The sequence below is a fragment of a genome, unplaced genomic scaffold (assembly GCF_019419815.1).
Source record: "Pyrus x bretschneideri cultivar Hongxiangsu unplaced genomic scaffold, Pyrus_bretschneideri_v1 Contig47, whole genome shotgun sequence".
NCBI lineage: Eukaryota > Viridiplantae > Streptophyta > Magnoliopsida > Rosales > Rosaceae > Pyrus > Pyrus x bretschneideri.
Window position 1 is genome coordinate 1,753,896 of NW_025999784.1, and position 21,413 is coordinate 1,775,308.

Sequence of the window (21,413 nt, forward strand, 5' to 3'; positions counted from 1 at the left end):
GAAGGACATAAGCAAAATATAAAGAAAGTGTTTTCGTTTGCGAACTGAAGTGGATTTAAGGAACATTTCTTGGTATAGATGAAAATAGTGGGAAAAAGGGAACGAATCACATCCCTTCCTCTAGTCGGACCAAACGATAAGAACCTCCTAAAAGATGCAAATAGAGTTAGGGATTAGAGCTTCTGTCTCTGTCCATCTCTTTTACAATTTCGTAAATGCATGTGAATCAGTGAACATATTAATAGATAAATTATTTGATAATATAGCTAGTATTTAAAAAAAATAAAATACCGCAAATATTAAGTCATGCTCACTTGCATTGCCAATTGCCACTCTCTTTTCTCTTCCAATCCCCCTCGTCAATTATATTTATGAATTTCCACCGCTAGCCATAGGGATTTTCCACCAAAGACTAATCGGTGTGTAACGACTTCCACATGCAGACCCTTAATTCCAGTCTACTAGCATGTGCGGTGTAAAATATAACAACATATCCAAATCTGTTTTTCGTAAGCAAGTTGATAAGTTGTGAATTGTGATGGAACATGAAGACCCTTAATTCAACAACCCATCACAATCAAGTACCAGCTGTGTCGACAAGGGACCTGCAAACTTGTAAAAGGGGTTGTGAACACCCACCACTCATTTCAGTTACCCTTTTTTCTTTTCTCCATCCGACGACTTTCGTTTTCAGCTCTCCTGCCTACATCTATAATCTTTTCCTATAAATTCGATATCGTACTAATTTTAGTCGCTAAACATCTCACCAATAAAGCAAAAAAAAATTGTGTGTAATAATGGATAGCCATTGTCACCTCAGTATTGCTCACTATTTGCTTCTTTTGGTCTCTTCCTGCATGCAGAGTACTACTAAACTCTGTTTCTGTTTGGCTGGTGATGAAATTTCAAGCAGTGTGAAGACAAATTCATGCATTGATGAAGAAAGACAAGCGCTTCTCGTCTTTAAACAACATCTTGTTGATCATTCTGGTAGGCTTTCGTCTTGGATGGGTCATGATTGCTGCCAATGGGAAGGTATTTCATGCAACAACAGCACTGGTCATGTCGTGAAGATGGACCTCCGGCATCCATATGACTTTTTTGACGATGATGAGTATGAAGAGTGGAGAAATGCTTCTTTGGGAGGTAAGATAAATGCTTCTCTGTTGAGCTTGAAACATTTAAAATTTTCCCAACTCACCCAACTAGACTTGTCTTACAACCAATTTCGTGGAAATTTTCCATCTGATTTGAAATTTCCAAATTTAATATATATTGACTTGAGTCATAATCAGTTGGAGGGCCCACTACCACTTCGGCGTTTCCCTAATGTCGAATACGTTTCTCTAGAAGGCAATTTATTTTCCGGGCCAATCTCCTCAAATATTGACCAAATGATGCCCAAATTGCAAGAATTGTTACTTCATGAGAATCATTTGAATGGCACTATTCCTCCCTCTATTTGTAACATGCAAAAGTTACAAATCCTGTCTCTAAGGAGCAATCAGTTTTCTGGAGAACTCCCTCATGCATGGAATATGAAGAGCATTATGGTGTTTTTAGATGTTAGTCAAAACAACCTGTCTGGTAATATTCCCACTTTATTGGGGGTACTACGTTCCCTGGAAATTTTAAAGCTCAATGACAACAATTTTGGCGGTGAAATTCCTGATGCCTTGCAAAATTGTTCAAGTTTGAGGAGTATTGATCTTGGAGACAACAAGTTATCTGGGAAAATACCTCTATGGATAGGAGGGTCAAACGTATCTAAATTGTCTAGGGTACGATTACGGTCCAACTATTTTAGTGGATGTATTTCCCAGCAACTGTGCAATCTTCAAGGCCTTCACATCCTCGACCTTAGTCACAACAGCCTTTCAGGTACTATTCCCATGTGTTTGGATAACTTAACTTCGCTAGTCAATGATGATTCTTATGAACACAAGTATTATGACTTTGAGCAAGCCACACTAACACTAAAAGGAGAAGAACTTGTGTACAACACAACTCTATATCTTGTAAAGAGCATTGATCTTTCATCAAATAATTTACAAGGTGAAATCCCTAAAGAAATTAGCAGCCTCATTCAACTGGGCACCTTGAATTTGTCCAAGAATCAATTGACTGGAAAGATCCCTTCTAAGGTCGGAAACTTGCATTGGCTCGAAACTCTTGATCTCTCACACAACCACCTTTCGGGACATATTCCTCAAAGCTTGTCATCTTTAACCTTTTTGTCCCACCTGGACTTGTCTTACAACAACTTGTCTGGAAGAATTCCTTCTGGAAACCAGCTTCAAACACTAAATTTTTCGTTCATTTATGTGGGCAATCAATGGCTATGTGGTGTTCCTCTCTCAACTAAGTGCCCTGAAGATGACACTTTTACTGCTAAGGATGCAAAGGACGAGAATGAAGATGGAAAGGATAAGTTGTGGCTCTATGTCAGCATGGTACTTGGCTTTATCGTAGGCTTTTGGGCCGTTTGCGGCACGTTGATCTTAAAGACATCGTGGAGGTATGCCTATTTTCAATTCTTCGATGACATCAAAGATAAGGTAGCACTAGCAATTGCATTGAAAGTGGCTCATTTCAAAAGGTTTTTATTCTGAAGTTTGATTGTGCTATTATATAATGTAATGTTTTTCCTTTCTACTTTGTGTTTTGGTACCTGCAACTTATGTATTAAATAAAAGAATCTTTCAATAAGTGTTCCCACAAACAATTATGTAACGGCTGTCCATTTAATACAAGAATTCTATCTAGTTTGTACTTATGAATCGCATAATACAATCGCATAATACAAGAATTTAACAAAATAACATTACGAAGTAGATAAGCACACGTGTGTATTCTTCTCTTTTACACTTGAATGTCGTCGAACTCGGCGAGTGGTAGTCCACCTCTACCGCCTTCTCGATGCTGCCAAAACCATACAAAAATGGGAGGAAGAATTGGTGGTTCGATATCGTCGAGGGTTTTCTGGGATTCCTGTTCCTTGCAGAGAGAGAGGTGGGAGAATTCGATGGCGTCTTCCGGGTTCCTGTCCCTTGCCGAGAGAGAGATGGGAGAGGTATTTTGGCGTCTGTTGCAGAGAGAGATTAGGGGGTGGGTCTAGGGTTTCCACAGAGGGTGGGTGGGCGATTCAATTGAGGGGCTAGGGCTAGAGCGATGGGGGCTCCATCTCTATTCTCGCTTGCTGAAACTTTCCGCTCTTCAGGTAATCTCTCAGTTGAAAGCTTCTAATTATTTTTTTTCATTTCGGTATTTTTTTTTTCTTTGGATTTATGTATTTTTTTTCCCCAGTGAATTCGAAATGAAATCAGAAAAACGGATTTAGTAGGCTTTTGGGGCGTTTGCGGCACGTTGATCTTAAAGACATCAGAAAAACGGATTTAGTAAACAAATTGATGAAATTTTTATTTGCGTGCCCTGTTTTTTATTTGCGTGCATTTAATCATATGATGATTAAATGGGGTTGAACGTATTAATGAGTGGTTGCGTTTATATAAGCTTTTTCTTTGCTCTCTTTTTTCAAATCTTTCTAATTGTTTATGTGCAAATGGGGTTGAACGTATTAATGAGTGGTTGCGTTGTTTGCAGCGAGCTCCGTTCAAGGTTATTCCATTTCTTATAGACAATTTTGTCAAGATTTCTGGGTTTCTTTTTGCTTCTTCTCTGCTAAATTACTCATCTGGAAGTTCAAAGACCAAGTATTGTTCTTCAATTAAGATTTCTGGGTTTTTGTTTTTTTTTTTTTTTTGTTGCTTCTTTTCTGTTAAATTACTCATCTGGATGTTAATTTAGTTCAAAAGCTAAGTATTGTTCGATGAAATGTGTCTGAGAATCTGTCACTATGATATATTATAATTCTGACTCTCCTCTTCAGCTCCGGCCCCAGGTGCGTGAAGGTGACGTGGACCTGGTCGACGGTGTCTTCATTCACAGTTCCGGACGACAGTTCTGAACCTCTGGCGATTCCGACTGAGAAAGAGGTCAATAACAACAAGGTAACGGAATTCAATGTTTTGTGTTTGTTAGAGAGGCATTTTTGCAACAGTATATCAGAGAATATTTCTAGATAGTCTGTCCAGATAGCTTAGAATGTGTTTCATGATGCATATGGCTGAAGCGGTTTTGGCTACTTTTTGGATTGCTCATTAATTTTTTTGTTGAGCTTGGCTGGTACAAATACATATAAGAAAAGTACTATCCTTTTATCAACTTTTAGTCAGGTTCAAATTTAGAATGGATTTGTATTCATGAGGCATTTTTTCATATGGTAAAGTGCCTGTGTTCTGTGTTTTGTTGTTATTTTTTCATCCTTTTAAATTGTATTATGGATAAGTGAACACATTTAGCTGAGAAATTTCAACAACAAAGTTTAAACTTTTTGATATGGCATAACCCTCAAACTTGTCATATGGTCAGGTTTTTTGGTCACTTGTTTATGTTTGTGGATGCCTTGTTGAAATTATCTGTGTCCCATGTGCTTCATCTTCTGCTGGTGAAACCAGAAATATAACCGTTGGATCATTTGCTAGCAATTAGTAGAGGGGGATGGGGGCTTCATCTCTATTCTCGCTTGCTGAAACTTTCCGCTCTTCAGGTAATCTCTCAGTTGAAAGCTTCTAATTAATTTTTTTTCATTTACGTATTTTTTTTTATCGATTTATGTATTTTTTGTTCCAGTGAATTCGAAATGAAATCAGAAAAACGGATTTAGTAACAAATATATGAAATTTTTATTTGCGTGTCCTGTTTTTGATTTGTTTGGTTTGGAATTATATTATTTTTTTTTTTGGCCTGGGCTTTTAGAGAATAAAGTTGCTTGCTGCTACCCTTGATTTTCCAGTGACATTTGAGTAGCCTGCATTTAGTCATATAATGGATGGTGGTGTAAATTCAGTTCTTATAGACAATTTTTTTTTTAAAAAGATATCTGGGTTTCTTTTTGCTTCTTCTCTGTTAAATTACTCATCTGGAAGTTAATTTTGTTCAAAGACTAAGTATTGTTCTTCAATTAAAGATTTCTGGGTTTTTTTTGTTGCTTCTTTTCTGTTAAATTACTCATCTGGAAGTTAATTTTGTTCAAAGACTAAGTATTGTTCTTCAATTAATCTTACAAGAAAGCATATGGGAACGTGGCACACTCGGTGTCCGATGAAATGTGTCTGAGAATCCGTCAATATGATATATTATAATTTTGACCCTCCGCTTCAGCTCCGGCCTCAGGTGCGTGAAGGCGAAGTGGTCCTGGTCGACTGTCTCTTCCTCCACAGTTCTGGACGATGGTTCCGAAGCTCTGGCGATTCCGACTGAGAAAGAGGTCAATAACAACAAGGTTATTTCATCCTTTTAAATTGTATTATGGATAAGTGAACACATTTAGCTGAGAAATTTCAACAACAAAGTTTAAACTTTTTGATATGGCATAACCCTCAAACTTGTCATATGGTCAGGTTTTATTTGGTCACTTGTTTATGTTTGTGGATGCCTTGTTGAAATTATCTGTGTCCCATGTGCTTCATCTTCTGCTGGTTAAACCAGAAATATAACCGTTGGATCATTTGCTAGCAATTAGTAGATGATTAATTTCCTTTTTGTTGTAAATTATGGAACTTCCAGGAGCTTGAAGGGCTCTCGGGTCCAATGAGGAAGGATTTTTCACAAGTTCGTAAGAAAGATCGCTGCGATTAACAAAGAGTTAGAGCCACTAGGACATACCTGCCAGAAGAAGGTAACACAACTTGGATTTTTACCACATTTTGGTGTTAATGTTTACTGCTATGCATATGCAATCATGGATCAATTCGTGCGGGTTCATAATGAATTTTGGGTTCGTAACTTGTCACAGGAAAAAGAATACAGAGATGCACTTGAAGCTTTCAATGAAAAGAACAGAGAGAAAGTGCAGCTTATCACAAAGCTAATGGAGGTTAGTTTGTTAAACAATTTTTTACTTGGCATAGCTAGGGTTGCAATTTCATGGATGGTTTGAACTCGAACCAGTATGGCCAGTTTGGAGTTAGAGTGGGCTTACCAATCCTACAAAATTTGGGCTTACCTCCGGTTAGGTGTTCAACCTGTCCAAACTCTCAACCGATGCTAGTTATCACTCATTATATTTCGATTCAGTAAAAGCGGACAAAGTGTTTACATAATTCAAGGTTTTGAGATTGTTTTGTTGTCGTGTTACATTTGATGCAGCTGGTGAGTGAAAGTGAGAAGACAAGGATGAAGAAGCTGGAGGAGCTGAGCAAGAACATAGAATCGTTAAAGTGAAGAAATAGCAGCCAATTTGGGTGACTGATGATCTGATTAGGTTTGTGTGATGATGTATACAGCACAGGAGTCAGTTGGGCATATGATATGAACATGCTTCCTTCATTGTTAGAGTTACATTTATCTTCGTGCCAAATTGAAAGCATTCCACTCTCACTGCAGAGCATTAACTTCCTTCCACTTTCACTACAGAGGATTAACTTCACATCACTGTTGGTCCTTGATATGTCGTATAATGGCATTAAAAGTTCTTCATTTCCCGGCTGGTTTTTTAATCTTACTAACCTCGTAACACTTGATCTATCCGGGAATGATTTCAGGGATTCTTTTCCAAGTGAATTTTCAAACTTCAAATCTCTGGAAAACCTTCATTTATCTGATACAGGCTTAAAAGGTCAAATTCCTAAAGTCAGTGGAAATTTGTGCAAGCTAAAAGTCTTAAGTCTTTCATGGAACAACTTTGATGGGGGGATTTAAGAGTTTTGGAGGAGTCTCTCAAATTGTCCAAGTAATTCATAAGAGTCACTAGATTTGTCTTGTTGCCAGCTTGAAAGCCAATTGCTGGTCTTTTTAGGAATGTTAAAAAGTTTGCAGAATCTCAACCTTGGAGAAAACAATTTGTGGGGCTCAATTCCAGATTCCATCGGAAACTTGTCCTTGAGAACACTATACCTCTTTTCTAATAATTTGTGGGGCTCAATTCCAGATTCCATCGGAAACTTGTCGTCCATAAGAACACTAGACCTCAGTTATAATAAGATGAACGGCTCAATTCCAGAAAGTATTGGACAGCTCTATGAGCTAGTTTCCCTACTTCTGCTTGGTAATTCATGGGAAGGCATTCTAACGGAAGCCCATTTCATAAATCTTGCCAAATTACAAGATTTTGAAGTAGGAAACATAGACCGACCCACGTCCCCCATTCTCGACGGGGCTTATGACAGGGTTCCTCCTTTCAAGCTCTTCAGAATTTTGATCATAAATTGTCGGATAAGTCCTAGTTTTTGGGTATGGCTTCAAACTCAAACTGAACTGTCTGAAGTTATCCTTCGGGGTAATGGAATCTCGGATTCCGTACCAGAGGAATGGTTGTTGAAGATATCTTCCCAACCTACCAATCTAGACTTGTCTTACAATCACTTTCATGGAAACTTTCCATCCCATTTGAAGTTTCCAAATTTAACGTCTATTGATTTGAGTCATGACTCATAATCAGTTGGAGGGCCCTCTACCACTTTGGTGTTTCCCTAATGTCGATTCCCTTTATCTAGAAGGCAATTTATTTTCTGGGCCAATCCCCTCAAATATTGACCAAATGATGCCCAAATTGCGAGAATTGTTACTTGATGAGAATCATTTGAATGGCACTATTCCTCCCTCTATTTGTAACATGCAGAACTTACAAATCCTATCTCTAAGGAGCAATCAGTTTTCTGGAGAACTCCCTCGTGCATGGAATATGGAGAGCATTATGCTGTTTTTAGATGTTGGTCAAAACAATCTGTCTGGTAATATTCCCACTTCATTGGGGGTACTACATTCCCTGGAAAATTTAAAGCTCAACGACAACAATTTTGGCGGTGAAATTCCTGATGCCTTGCAAAATTGTTCAAGTTTGAGGAGTATTGATCTTGGAGACAACAAGTTATCTGGGAAAATACCTCTATGGATAGGAGGGTCAAACGTATCTAAGTTGTCTAGGGTACGATTACGGTCCAACTATTTTAGTGGATGTATTTCCCAGCAACTGTGCAATCTTCAAGGCCTTCACATCCTCGACCTTAGTCACAACAGCCTTTCAGGTACTATTCCCATGTGTTTGGATAACTTAACTTCGCTAGTCAATGATGATTCATATGAACACGATTATGATGTGTGTGGAGCAAGCCACACTGACACTAAAAGGAGAAGAACTTGTGTACAACAGAACTCTATATCTTGTAAAGAGCATTGATCTTTCATCAAATAATTTACAAGGTGAAATCCCTAAAGAAATAAGCAACCTCATTCAATTGGGCACCTTGAATTTGTCCAAGAATCAATTGACTGGAAATATCCCCTCTAAGGTCGGAAACTTGCATTGGCTCGAAACTCTTGATCTCTCACACAACCACCTTTCGGGACAAATTCCTCAAAGCTTGTCATCTTTAACCTCTTTGTCCCACCTGGACTTGTCTTACAACAACTTGTCTGGAAGAATTCCTACTGGAAACCAGCTTCAAACGCTAAATTTTTCGTCCATTTATGTGGGCAATCAATGGCTATGTGGCATTCCTCTCTCAACTAAGTGCCTTGGAGATGACACTTTTACTGCTAAGGATGCAAAGAACGAGAATGAAGATGGAAATGATAAGTTGTGGCTCTATGTCAGCGTGGTACTTGGCTTTATCATAGGCTTTTGGAGCGTTTACGGGACGTTGATCCTTAGCAAAGAACGAGAATGAAGATGGAAATGATAAGTTGTGGCTCTATGTCAGCGTGGTACTTGGCTTTATCGTAGGCTTTTGGAGTGTTTGCGGGACGTTGATCTTAAAGACATCATGGAGGTATGCCTATTTTCAATTCTTCGATGACATCAAAGATAAGGTAGCACTAGCAATTGCATTGAAAGTGGCTCGTTTCAAAATGTTTTTATTCTGAAGTTTGATTGTACTAATATATAATGTGATGTTTTTCTCCTTCTACTTTGTGTTTTGATACTTGCAACTTATGTATTAAATAAAAGAATATGTCAGTAAGTGTTTCCACAAACAATTATGTAACCGCTGTCCGTTTAATACAAGAATTCTATCTAGTTTGTACTTATGAATCGCATAATACAATCTACCTATGTAATGTTGCAATTTAACAAAATAACATTACGAACAAAATAACATTTGTGCAGCCTGCATTTAATCATATGATGATTAAATGGGGTTGAACGTATTAATGAGTGGTTGCGTTTATATAAGCTTTTTCTTTGCTCTCTTTTTTCAAATCTTTCTAATTGTTTATGTGCATATGGGGTTGAACGTGTTAATAAGTGGTTGTGTTGTTTGCAGCGAGCTCCGTTCAAGGTAATTTCATTTCTTATAGACAGTTTTGTCAAGATTTCTGGGTTTCTTTTTGCTTCTTCTCTGCTAAATTACTCATCTGGAAGTTAATTTTGTTCAAAGACCAAGTATTGTTCTTCAATTAAGATTTCTGGGTTTTTTTTTTTTTTATTGTTGCTTCTTTTCTGATAAATTACTCCTCTGGATGTTAATTTAGTTCAAAAACTAAGTATTCTTCTTCAATTAATCTTACCAGAAAGCATATGAGAACAATACTTGTTGACCTTGTTCAAAAACTAAGATTTCTGGGTTTTGGCTACTTTTTGGATTGCTCATTAATTTTTTTTGTTGACCTTGGCTGGTACAAATACATATAAGAAAAGTACTATCCTTTTATCAACTTTTAGTCAGGTTCAAATTTAGAATGCATTTGTATTCATGAGGCATTGGGGTAAAGTGCCTGTGTTCTGTGTTTTGTTGTTATTTTTTCATCCTTTTAAATTGTATTATGGATAAGTGAACACATTTAGCTGAGAAATTTCAACAACAAAGTTTAAACTTTTTGATATGGCATAACCCTCAAACTTGTCATATGATCAGGTTTTATTTGGTCACTTGTTTATGTTTGTGGATGCCTTGTTGAAAATATCTGTTTATGTTTGTGGTCACTTTTTCCAACTTAATTTGTTTTGCATTTTTGATTTTGAATTTTCGGTTTAATGTATTTACAAAGGCCATGAACTCTTTGATGGAAGTATTCCATTTTTTTTACTGATTCCCAGATTTTTTTTCAAGAGAATTAATTATCTGTTTGTCTCAGCTAACAGAGTAAATCTGGGGTTCTGTACACAACAAAATATGGAATTTAGCTAAGAAATTTCAACAACAAAGTTTAAACTTTTTGATATGGCAAAAAACAGGTTCTCTTCTTTCTCAAAACCCTCAAATTTGTCATATGATCAGGGTTTATTTAGTCATTTGATTATGTCTGGGACAAGTATATATGTCCGAGGATGCCTTGTTGAAAATTTATGTACCCCATGTGCTTCATCTTCTGCTGGTTAAACCAGAAATATAGCTGTTGAATCCGTTGCTAGCAATTAGTAGATGATTAATTTCCTTTTTGTCGTAAATTATGGAACTTCCAGGAGCTTGAAGGGCTCTCAGATCCGATGAGGAAGGATGTTTCACAAGTTCGTAAGAAGATCAATGCGATTAACAAAGAGTTAAAGTCACTAGGACATACCTGCCAGAAGAAGGTAACACAACTTGGATTTTTACCACATTCAGATGTTAATGTTTACTGCTATGCATATGCAATTATGGATCAATTCGTGTCTGTTCGTGATGAATTTCGGGTTTGTAACTTGTCACAGGAAAAGGAATACAGAGATGCACTTGAGGCTTTCAATGAAAAGAACAGAGAAAAAGTGCAGCTTATCACAAAGCTAATGGAGGTTAGTTTGTTAAACAAATTTTTACTTGGCATAGCGGGGTTGCAATTTCATGGATGGGTTGAACTCAAACCAGCCTGGCCAGTTCGGAGTTAGAGTGAGCACGGTTGAGCCTGGCTTGACAAATTACCAATCCTACAAAATTTGGGCTTACCTCCGGTTAGGAGTTCAACCCATCCAACCTCTCAACCGATGCTAGTTATCACTCATTATATTTTGATTCAGTTAAAGCGTACATAGTGCTTATGTAATTCAACGTTTTGAGATTGTTTTGTTGTCGTGTAACATTTGATACAACTGGTGAGCGAAAGTGAGAAGACAAAGATGAAGAAGCTTGAGGAGCTGAGCAACAACATAGAATCATTGAAGTGAAGAAATAGCAGCCTATGTGGGTAACTGATGATCTGATTAGGTTTGTGTGATGATTTATTTAAGCTGAGTTTTTTTTATGTTTACATATATGGGTGGTGATTGGCATTTGGTGTAATTTCTAAGTTGGTTTGTTTCATTAATTAGTGCTTGGTAAAAACATTTGGCTGATTTAGGCAGGAAAATAACCTTTAAATTTAAACAGGTTTGTAACTAAAAGCATCTGGCCTTGCATTTTTCTTCTCATTTTTCCATGTATCCAAACACATACTACCCTACTTCCTAGTGTAATGTGGGGTTCTTTGAATTTATTCCTATTCTTTGTTCTAACTTTGTATGGATTGCAAAGGCCATGATATTTATGTAATAATGTAAAGTTTTATGAGTGATTTTGGGACAAATGGAGTGTATTTTGTTCAATTTTTCTTCAGTACTCGGCTCTATACGGAACGATTGCATTTTCTACTCCGACCCCCACAACACCATGATCTTCTTCTCTCTTTTCATGGATTCTTGTGACTGTAACCTCCATTTGTTGAGATCTCTCCCGGTCTTCAAGAACACCATCAACCACGGTCCACTGTGAGAGTATCAAAAAAACCCACCATCCCCATTTTCCAAGTTTTCCCTTTACTCTCTCCAAATATTGAATCTTTCTGCTCTTCTGCTTGTTGGGTTTTGTTTGTTTTTTTCATTTTTTTTGGGGAAAAAAGGTAAAGAAAAGGGTTTTTTTTCTTTTTGTGTTGGGGGGTGGGGAGTTGATCAAGAGCTTGCATGGGTACGGATTGGATCAGGGGAAGAGAAATAAGCTAGAGAGGGAGTTTGTGTTCAGGGAAATGGGTTGTATGTGGAGCTGACAGCTGAGCTGCTTCTAAGATTGATGAAATTTCCTGCTTCCAAAGTGCTCCAAGGGCACGTCAATGGTTGCTGGGTTTGCATTTTAGCATTTCATAAGAATTCACCTTCTGATTTGACATGCATTCCCTCTATTCTTTCAGTCTCCACGTACCCTTTTCAGTATGATGAATTTATTCTTATGTTGTCTCGCTGCTTTTGATGTTTTTCACGGTATTGTTCTTTTGGTTGGGGGTTGTCGCTATTTGTGTTTGTGTTTATGTTTGAGATGTACTAATTGCAGTATTACCCGATTACGGATGTCTACATTTTTTTGGACCTTTTACCCTTTTAAATTTCGCTCATTCCCTGACAATTCCTGACTTAGCCACTGACAGAAGACAAACACGTATTTTGTTGGGGCTTCACTTGTCTGGTCTTTTCAAAGAAAGAAGAAAGGATTTTGCGATGTATTGGAATACAGATACATGATATACTGATTCTCACATATTATAGTGCGTGGATTGATTATTAATGTTATATTCTAAAGTATAGATTGGATCTTCTACTCATAATATAACATGTGGATGTGTTCTAGTATGTTTCAATAATTTTTCTTGATGAAGAGCCTTTGGTTTGCTTTCTATTATGGCATGGAAGAGTACATTTTGCTCACGATCCTTTGTGGTCGTGAGCATTACTACTACATTAATTATGATTGGTTCAGTTTAGATTTTGAGACATAAGTAGTAAATAAATCTGATCATATTCATTGATAACAATTCATGTGGTGGTAATGCTCATTAAAATGCACTTTGAGTGGAAAAGCTAGGGTTAGAAGACAACCATTTCACTGAATCTCTTGCAATCTTTAAAACCCAATGCAATTGTCGAATTCTGTACTGTGTCGATGTATCGGATTACATCGAATAATTGGGGTTAAACATTTTGCCCTTCAACTAACTTTGGAATTATATTACAAATGTTGCTAGTTTGATGTGATGCTGATCGTAAATCACTCTTTCTCTATTCAATTCTGCAGGAAGCTGCAAAAGATATAGTCCGGTACAAATAGCAACTGTTTTTTTTTTTTTTTTTTTTTTTTTGTTATTTTTTCATGTAGGGGATAACTTTTTGTTGTTTGTTGAAAGGAATATTAGAACACATCTACACCCTATTTTGTCAAATTGTTCTAAAGTGTCTGATGCTGATTTTAGAATTCTCCTGACTTTCTAACTCAAATCTGTGCCAAGAGAACCCATGTATGAAGTATTAGTGAATTATTTGTAATTTACGAAACGACACGAAAATTTTTGCGTTGTAAGCATACATATTGAAATTTATGTTATAAATTTTTTTGATAAGCAGCAGATGAAAATTAGAATCATACTAATATAGGTATGCTATATACATAAATTTGATAGTACCATAAGTTCAGAATTAATCTTTAGTGTCATTAAAAAATTTACTTAAATTTATATACATAAATTTGATACCACCATAAAATTTGGGGTACTGTTGTATTTGGTACAGCCGATATGGTGCCGCTCGGGTGTTTTTTGACTAATCTCTACAGTTTTTTAATTTAACTGGGTATTTGTGATTTTGAACGACACTAAAATTTTTTATGGGTTATAGGTGTTAACTACCTTGAAATATTTGAGAATTGAAGAGAAAATCAAAAGAAAGATGAACGCAGAGAGCTTGGAGAGAGAGTTTAGAGAGAGAAATATGTGACTTGTATTAATTAAAAAGAAAGATTACACAGTTACGTTTTTATAAGAGAGTCTAACAACTCTAACCAAATACTAACAAACTTACTAACTGTATTGCCGACTTGTACAATCAATTGACTAATCATCTAACTATTGGTGTGGAACCGCAGGGTTAGAAAATGGGTCCAAATGCTTCTTGCAAATAACCCAACGGTTAGGTTTAGTCAAAGCAATGACCTCTTCCCCAAGGAGGGGAATTGACATCACTTTTTCAACTTTTGTCACCACTTTAATCATAATTCAAGCAGATTGAGCACGCTAAGTTAGCCGTTGCTCTACACAAAAAATACAGCTTCACTTTATTGTCTAATTTTTTCACCCACTTTTTAACGAAAATTTTAGTAACAAGTTTATTCTATTGCAAAATTACATAGAAGGACATAAGTGTTTTTGTTTGGGAATTGAAGTAACATAAGCGACACCACCTCTCTGTATCTCTCCGGCGCACCACTGTCCTCACAACCCAACTCAAAACGAAGTGAAGGACCCAAGGTTTAAGTGCTGCTTCCCTTTGATTGAGCAAACATATTATGCCATTCTTAGGATTTAAGGAACGATTCTTGGTATATACACAAACAGTGAGAAAATAGAACAAATCATGTCCCTTCCTCCAGTCGGGCTAAACGATAAGAACCCTAAAAAGTGCAAACAGAGTTATAGATTAGGCTTCAGTCTCTGTCTATCCTTCTTGCAATTTCGTAAATGCATGTGAATTAGTGAACAAATTAATAGATGAATTAGTTTAGAATATTGCAAGTATTTAAAATAAAAAAAGAATACCGCAAATATTAAATCATCCTCACCTGCATTGCCAATTGCCACTCTCTTGTCTCTTCCAATCCCTTTCATCAATTATGATTTATGGATTTCCACGGCTAGACATAAGGATTTTCCACCAAAGACTAATCGGTGTGCAAAGACTTCCACAGGTAGCTAGCCATCTCATTCATGCATTCATAATATCTGCTCCTACAAGGCTTGCAAACTTGTAAATATCCAAGTAGTGACTACCAATCTACCAGCATGTGTGGTGTGAATTATAAGAACATATCCAAATCGGTTTTCGTAAGTAAGTTGATAAGTTGTGAATTGTGATGGAACAAGATGACCCTTAATTCAAAGTCTTTGTTGCGTATGGATTTCCACAACCCATCACAACCAGATACCAGTTGTGTTGACAAGGGACCTGCAAACTTGTAAATGGGGTTGTGAACAACCGCCACTCATTTCAGTTGTCCTTTTTTCTTTTCTCCATCAGACGACTTTCGTTGTCACTCTCCGGCCTACATCGATAAACATCTCACCAACAAAGCAAAGAAAATAAGAAGAAAATGGATCCAAATTTATGACTTTTACTTCTTCCGATTTCTTTAGAGCTATTATTTTACCCATATGTGATTTGTAAAGTGGAAGATTGGATATCATATGTCTGAGTATTTAGGGTTTTGTACCATGCAAACTTGAGCTTATTGATCCAAATGGTTAGAACAGTGTACTCAAACAATTTCATATCCTCTTGGGCTAAGGAGAGTATATTACTTGCCAATGAGAAATATACTTCATATAATAGCTATGTGATGATGTGTGGCATGCTTTAATTAGGGATATTTTTGTGTAGTAAGAAAGCCATAGAGAAAGAGTCACATTTTTGTTTTTTTTGGATCAGTGAACGTATTCATAAATAAATTAGTTGATAATATAGCTAGTATTTAAAAAAAAAAATACCGCAAATATTAAGTCATGCTCACTTGCATTGCCAATTGCTACTCTCTTTTCTCTTCCAATCCCCTTCATCAATTATATTTATGAATTTTCACCGCTAGCTAATCGGTGTGCAAAGACTTCCACATGCAGACCTTTAATTCCAGTCTACCAGCATGTGTGGTGTAAAATATAACAACATATCCAAATCTGTTTTTCGGAAGCAAGTTGATAAGTTGTGAATTGTGATGGAACATGAAGACCCTTAATTCAACAACCTATCACAATTAAGTACCAGCTGTGTCGACAAGGGACCTGCAAACTTGTAAAATGGGTTGTGAACACCCACCACTCATTTCAGTTACCCTTTTTTCTTTTCTCCATCCGACGACTTTCGTTTTCAGCTCTCCTACCTACATCGATAATCTTTTCCTATAAATTCGATATCGTACTAATTTTAGTAGCTAAACATCTCACCAACAAAGCAAAAAAAAAATTGTGTGTAATAATGGATAGCCATTGTCACCTCAGTATTGCTCACTATTTGCTTCTTTTGCTTTTGGTCTCTTCCTGCATGCAGAGTACTACTAAACTCTGTTTCTGTTTGGCTAGTGATGAAATTTCAAGCAGTGTGAAGACAGATTCATGCATTGACGAAGAAAGACAAGCGCTTCTCATCTTTAAACAGCATCTTGTTGATCATTCTGGTCGGCTTTCGTCTTGGGTGGGTCATGATTGCTGTCGATGGGAAGGTATTTCATGCAACAACAGCACTGGTCATGTCGTGAAGATGGACCTTCGGAATCCATATGACTTTTATGGCTCTTTTTATTATGAAAGGTGGATAAATGCTTCTTTGCAAGGTACGATAAATGCTTCTCTGTTGAGCTTGAAACATTTAAATTACCTGGACTTGAGCCAGAATGTGTTTGATAGCATTCAAATTCCTAAGTTCATTGGGGAGCTTAAAAGTTTGCAATATCTCAATCTCTCCTATACGTCATTTAGAGGAGAGATTCCCTCTTCTCTTGGTAACCTGTCAAGCCTAAATTTTCTTGATCTCGGGTGGAGCGGGAATGTGTTTGACTTATCTTCCAAAAATTTGAATTGGCTTTCTCACCTCACTTCCCTGAAATACATTAATCTCAATGGCATTAACCTTAACAGCACAGGAGTCAGTTGGGCATATGATATTAACATGCTTCCTTCATTGTTAGAGTTACATTTATCTTCGTGCCAAATTGAAAGCATTCCACTCTCACTGCAGAGCATTAACTTCCTTCCACTTTCACTACAGAGGATTAACTTCACATCACTGTTGGTCCTTGATATGTCGTCTAATGGCATTAAAAGTTCTTCATTTCCCGGCTGGTTTTTTAATCTTACCAACCTCGTAACACTTGATCTATCCGAGAATGATTTCTGGGATTCTTTTCCAAGTGAATTTTCAAACTTCAAATCTCTGGAAAACCTTCATTTATCTGATACAGGCTTAAAAGGTCAAATTCCTAAAGTCAGTGGAAATTTGTGCAAGCTAAAAGTCTTAAGTCTTTCATGGAACAAATTTGATGGGGGGATTGAAGAGTTTTGGAGGAGTCTCTCAAATTGTCCAAGTAATACATTAGAGTCACTAGATTTGTCTAATTGCCAGCTTGAAAGCCAATTGCCGGTCTTTTTAGGAATGTTCAAAAGTTTGCAGAATCTCATCCTTGGAGAAAACAATTTGTGGGGCTCAATTCCAGATTCCATCGGAAACTTGTCATCCTTGAGAGCACTAGCCCTCAATTCTAATAATTTGTCGGGCTCAATTCCAAATTCCATCGGAAACTTGTCGTCCTTGAGAACACTAGATTTCAGTGATAATAAGATGAACGGCTCAATTCCAGAAAGTATTGGACAACTCTATGAGCTAGTTTCCCTACTTCTGCTTGATAATTCATGGGAAGGCATTCTAACGGAAGCCCATTTCATAAATCTTACCAGATTACAAGATTTTGAAGTAGGAAATATAGACCGACCCACGTCCCTCATTCTCGATGGGGCTTATGACAGGGTTCCTCCTTTCAAGCTCTTCAGAATTTTGATCATAAATTGTCGGATAAGTCCTGGTTTTTGGGTATGGCTTCAAACTCAAACTGAAATGTCTATAGTTAACCTTATGGGTAATGGAATCTTGGATTCCATACCAGAGGAATGGTTGTTGAAGATATCTTCCCAAGCTAGCTTTCTAGACTTGTCTTACAATCACTTTCATGGAAACTTTCCATCCCATTTGAAGTTTCAAAATTTAACGTCTATTGATTTGAGTCATAATCAGTTGGAGGGTCCACTACCACTTTGGTGTTTCCCTAATGTCGATTCCCTTTATCTAGAAGGTAATTTATTTTCTGGGCCAATCCCCTCAAATATTGACCAAATGATGCCCAAGTTGGAAGAATTGTTACTTGATGAGAATCATTTGAATGGCACTATTCCTCTTTCTATTTGTAAGATGCAGAAGTTAAAAATCCTATCTCTAAGGAGCAATCAGTTTTCAGGAGAACTCCCTCATGCATGGAATATGGAGAACATTATGGTGTTTTTAGATGTTGGTCAAAACAATCTGTCTGGTAAGATTCCCACTTCATTGGGGGTACTACGTTCCCTGGAAATTTTAAAGCTCAACGACAACAATTTTGGCGGTGAAATTCCTGATGCCTTGCAAAATTGTTCAAGTTTGAGGAGTATTGATCTTGGAGACAACAAGTTATCTGGGAAAATACCTCTATGGATAGGAGGGTCAAACGTATCTAAGTTGTCTAGGCTACGATTACGGTCCAACTATTTTAGTGGATGTATTTCCCAGCAACTGTGCAATCTTCAAGGCCTTCACATCCTCGACCTTAGTCACAACAGCCTTTCAGGTACTATTCCCATGTGTTTGGATAACTTAACTTCGCTAGTCAATGATGCTTCTTATGAACACCGTTATGATTACTTTGAGCAAGCCACACTGACACTAAAAGGACAAGAACTTGTGTACAACACAACTCTGTATCTTGTAAAGAGCATTGATCTTTCATCAAATAATTTACAAGGTGAAATCCCTAAAGAAATAAGCAGCCTCATTCAATTGGGCACCTTGAATTTGTCTAAGAATCAATTGACTGGAAAGATCCCCTCTAAGGTCGGAAACTTGCATTGGCTCGAAACTCTTGATCTCTCACACAACCACCTTTCGGGACAAATTCCTCAAAGCTTGTCATCTTTAACCTCTTTGTCCCACCTGGACTTGTCTTACAACAACTTGTCTGGAAGAATTCCTACTGGAAACCAGCTTCAAACGCTCAATTTTTCGTCCATTTATGTGGGCAATCAATGGCTATGTGGGGTTCCTCTCTCAACTAAGTGCCCTGAAGATGACACTTTTACTGCTAAGGATGCAAAGGATGAGAATGAAGATGGAAAGGATAAGTTGTGGCTCTATGTCAGCGTGGTACTTGGCTTTATCGTAGGCTTTTGGGGCGTTTGCGGCACGTTGATCTTAAAGACACCGTGGAGGTATGCCTATTTTCAATTCTTCGATGACATCAAAGATAAGGTAGCACTAGCAATTGCATTAAAAGTGGCTCGTTTCAAAAAGTTTTTATTCTGAAGTTTGATTGCCCTAATATATATTGTGATGTTTTTCCCCTTCTACTTTATGTTTTGGTACTTGCAACATATGTATTAAATAAAAGAATCCTTCAGTAAGTGTTCCCACAAACAATTATGTAACGGTTATCCATGTAATACAAGAATTCTATCTAGTTTGTACTTATGAATCGCATAATACAATCTACCGATGTAATGTTGCAATTTAACAAAATAACATTACGAAGTAGATAAGCACACGTGTGTATTCTTCTCTTTTACACTTGAATGTCGTCCAACTCGGCGAGTGGTAGTCCACCTCTACCGCCTTCTCGATGCTGCCAAAACCATACCAAAATGGGAGGAAGAATTGGTGGTTCGATATCGTCGAGGGTTTTCTGGGATCCTGTTCCTTGCAGAGAGAGAGGTGGGAGAATTCGATGGCGTCTTCCGGGTTCCTGTCCCTTGCCGAGAGAGAGATGGGAGAGGTATTTTGGCGTCTGTTGCAGAGAGAGATTAGGGGGTGGGTCTAGGGTTTGCACAGAGGGTAGGTGGGCGATTCAATTGAGGGGCTCCATCTCTATTCTCGCTTGCTTAAACTTTCCGCTCTTCAGGTAATCTCTCAGTTGAAAGCTTCTAATTTTTTTTTTTTTCATTTGGTATTTTTTTTCTTTGGATTTATGTATTTTTTCCCCAGTGGATTCGAAATGAAATCAGAAAAACGGATTTAGTAAACAAATTGATGAAATTTTTATTTGCGTGCCCTGTTTTTTATTTGTTTGGTTTGGCTCATAGAGAAATTTTTACTTGCTGCTACCCTTGATTTTCCAGTGACATTTGTGCAGCCTGCATTTAATCATATGATGATATATATAAGCTTTTTCTTTGCTCTCTTTTTTCAAATCTTTCTAATTGTTTATGTGCAATTTTGTCGAGATTTCTGGGAGTTAATTTTGTTCAAAGACCAAGTATTGTTCTTCAATTAAGATTTCTGGGTTTTTTTTTTTGTTGCTTCTTTTCTGTTAAATTACTCATCTGGATGTTAATTTAGTTCAAAAGCTAAGTATTGTTCTTCAATTAATCTTACAAGAAAGCATATGAGAACGTGGCACACTAGTGTTCGATGAAATGTGTCTGAGAATCTGTCAATATGATATATTATAATTTTGACTCTCCTCTTCAGCTCCGGCCCCAGGTGCAGGCGACGTGGACCTGGTCAACGATGTCTTCATTCACAGTTCCGGACAACAGTTCTGAACCTCTGGCGATTCCGACTGAGAAAGAGGTCAATAACAGCAAGGTAACGGAATTCAATGTTTTGTGTTTATTATAGAGGCATTTTTGCAACAGTATATCAGAGAATATTTCTAGATAGTCTGTCCAGATAGCTTAGAATGTGTTTCATGATGCATATGGCTGAAGCGGTTTTGGCTACTTTTTGGATTGCTCATTAATTTTTTTGTTGAGCTTGGCTGGTACAAATACATATAAGAAAAGTACTATCCTTTTATCAACTTTTAGTCAGGTTCAAATTTAGAATGGATTTGTATTCATGAGGCATTTTTTCATATGGTAAAGTGCCTGTGTTCTGTGTTTTGTTGTTATTTTTTCATCCTTTTAAATTGTATTATGGATAAGTGAACACATTTAGCTGAGAAATTTCAACAACAAAGTTTAAACTTTTTGATATGGCATAACCCTCAAACCTGTCATATGGTCAGGTTTTATTTGGTCACTTGTTTATGTTTGTGGATGCCTTGTTGAAAATATCTGTGTCCCATGTGCTTCATCTTCTGCTGGTTAAACCAGAAATATAACCGTTGGATCATTTGCTAACAATTAGTAGATGATTAATTTCCCTTTTGTCGTAAATTATGGAACTTCCAGGAGTTTGAAGGGCTCTCAGGTCCAATGAGGAAGGATGTTTCACAAATTCGTAAGAAAGATCGATGAGATTAAGAAAGAGTTATAGCCACTAAGACATACCTGCCAGAAGAAGGTAACCCAACTTGGATTTTTACCACATTTTGGTGTTAATGTTTACTGCTATGCATATGCGATTATGGATAAATTCGTGTGGGTTCATGATGAATTTTGGGTTCGTAACTGGTCACAGGAAAAGGAATACAGAGATGCACTTGAGGCTTTCAATGAAAAGAACAGAGAGAAAGTGCAGCTTATGACAAAGCTAATGGAGGTTAGTTTGTTAAACAATTTTTTACTTGGCATGGATGGTTTGAACTCGAGCCAGTCTGGCCAGTTTGGAGTTAGAGTGGGGGCGGTTGAGCCTGCTTTGACAAACTACCAATCCTACAAAATTTGGGCTTACCTCAGGTTAGGAGTTCAACCCA

The 21,413-nt window shown here is 37.2% G+C and overlaps 4 protein-coding genes and 1 long non-coding RNA gene across 8 annotated transcripts in view; 4 read left to right on the forward strand and 1 right to left on the reverse strand.

Annotated features, from left to right (window-relative positions):
* The window catches only part of LOC125469902 (receptor-like protein EIX2), a 39,854-nt gene extending 34,113 nt beyond the window's left edge, over positions 1–5,741 (forward strand). Inside the window, exons 3-4 of the mRNA XM_048568048.1 lie at positions 3,890–4,010; positions 5,629–5,741. The gene's annotated coding sequence lies outside the window, so the exon portion shown is untranslated. The remainder of the gene's footprint in view (positions 1–3,889; positions 4,011–5,628) is intronic.
* LOC103955195 overlaps positions 1–21,413 on the forward strand; it is a 37,941-nt gene that overhangs the window by 9,948 nt on the left and 6,580 nt on the right. The window lies entirely within an intron of this gene.
* On the forward strand, positions 722–5,700 carry LOC125469906 (receptor-like protein EIX2). 2 transcript variants are annotated; one of them, XM_048568064.1, is made up of 2 exons: positions 722–3,220; positions 5,463–5,700. In XM_048568064.1, exon 1 carries the CDS (start codon positions 798–800, stop codon positions 2,610–2,612), a length of 1,815 nt encoding a protein of 604 aa, XP_048424021.1. In that variant the 5' UTR covers positions 722–797; the 3' UTR covers positions 2,613–3,220; positions 5,463–5,700. The 2 variants fall into 2 exon arrangements, with proteins under 2 accessions (XP_048424021.1, XP_048424020.1); XM_048568063.1 differs by lacking the exon at positions 5,463–5,700 and adding an exon at positions 3,307–3,593.
* LOC103955188 (receptor-like protein EIX2) overlaps positions 6,285–21,413 on the forward strand; it is a 39,703-nt gene continuing 24,574 nt past the window's right edge. The window contains exons 1-4 of one of the 3 annotated variants that reach the window (XM_048567989.1): positions 15,837–19,676; positions 20,246–20,362; positions 20,950–21,061; positions 21,179–21,259. In XM_048567989.1, coding sequence (XP_048423946.1) covers positions 15,959–19,084 — 3,126 coding nt within the window. In that variant the 5' untranslated portion in view covers positions 15,837–15,958 and the 3' untranslated portion in view covers positions 19,085–19,676; positions 20,246–20,362; positions 20,950–21,061; positions 21,179–21,259. Of the gene's footprint in view, positions 6,379–15,836; positions 19,677–20,245; positions 20,363–20,949; positions 21,062–21,178; positions 21,260–21,413 lie in introns of those variants that run through there. The other 2 variants (XM_048567990.1, XM_048567988.1) reach the window with 2 other exon arrangements.
* Positions 11,476–14,817, reverse strand: LOC125469912. Its single transcript, XR_007252199.1, has 2 exons — positions 14,553–14,817; positions 11,476–14,384 (listed from the first exon to the last, which is right to left on the reverse strand). It is a non-coding gene; the product is annotated as an uncharacterized LOC125469912 (long non-coding RNA).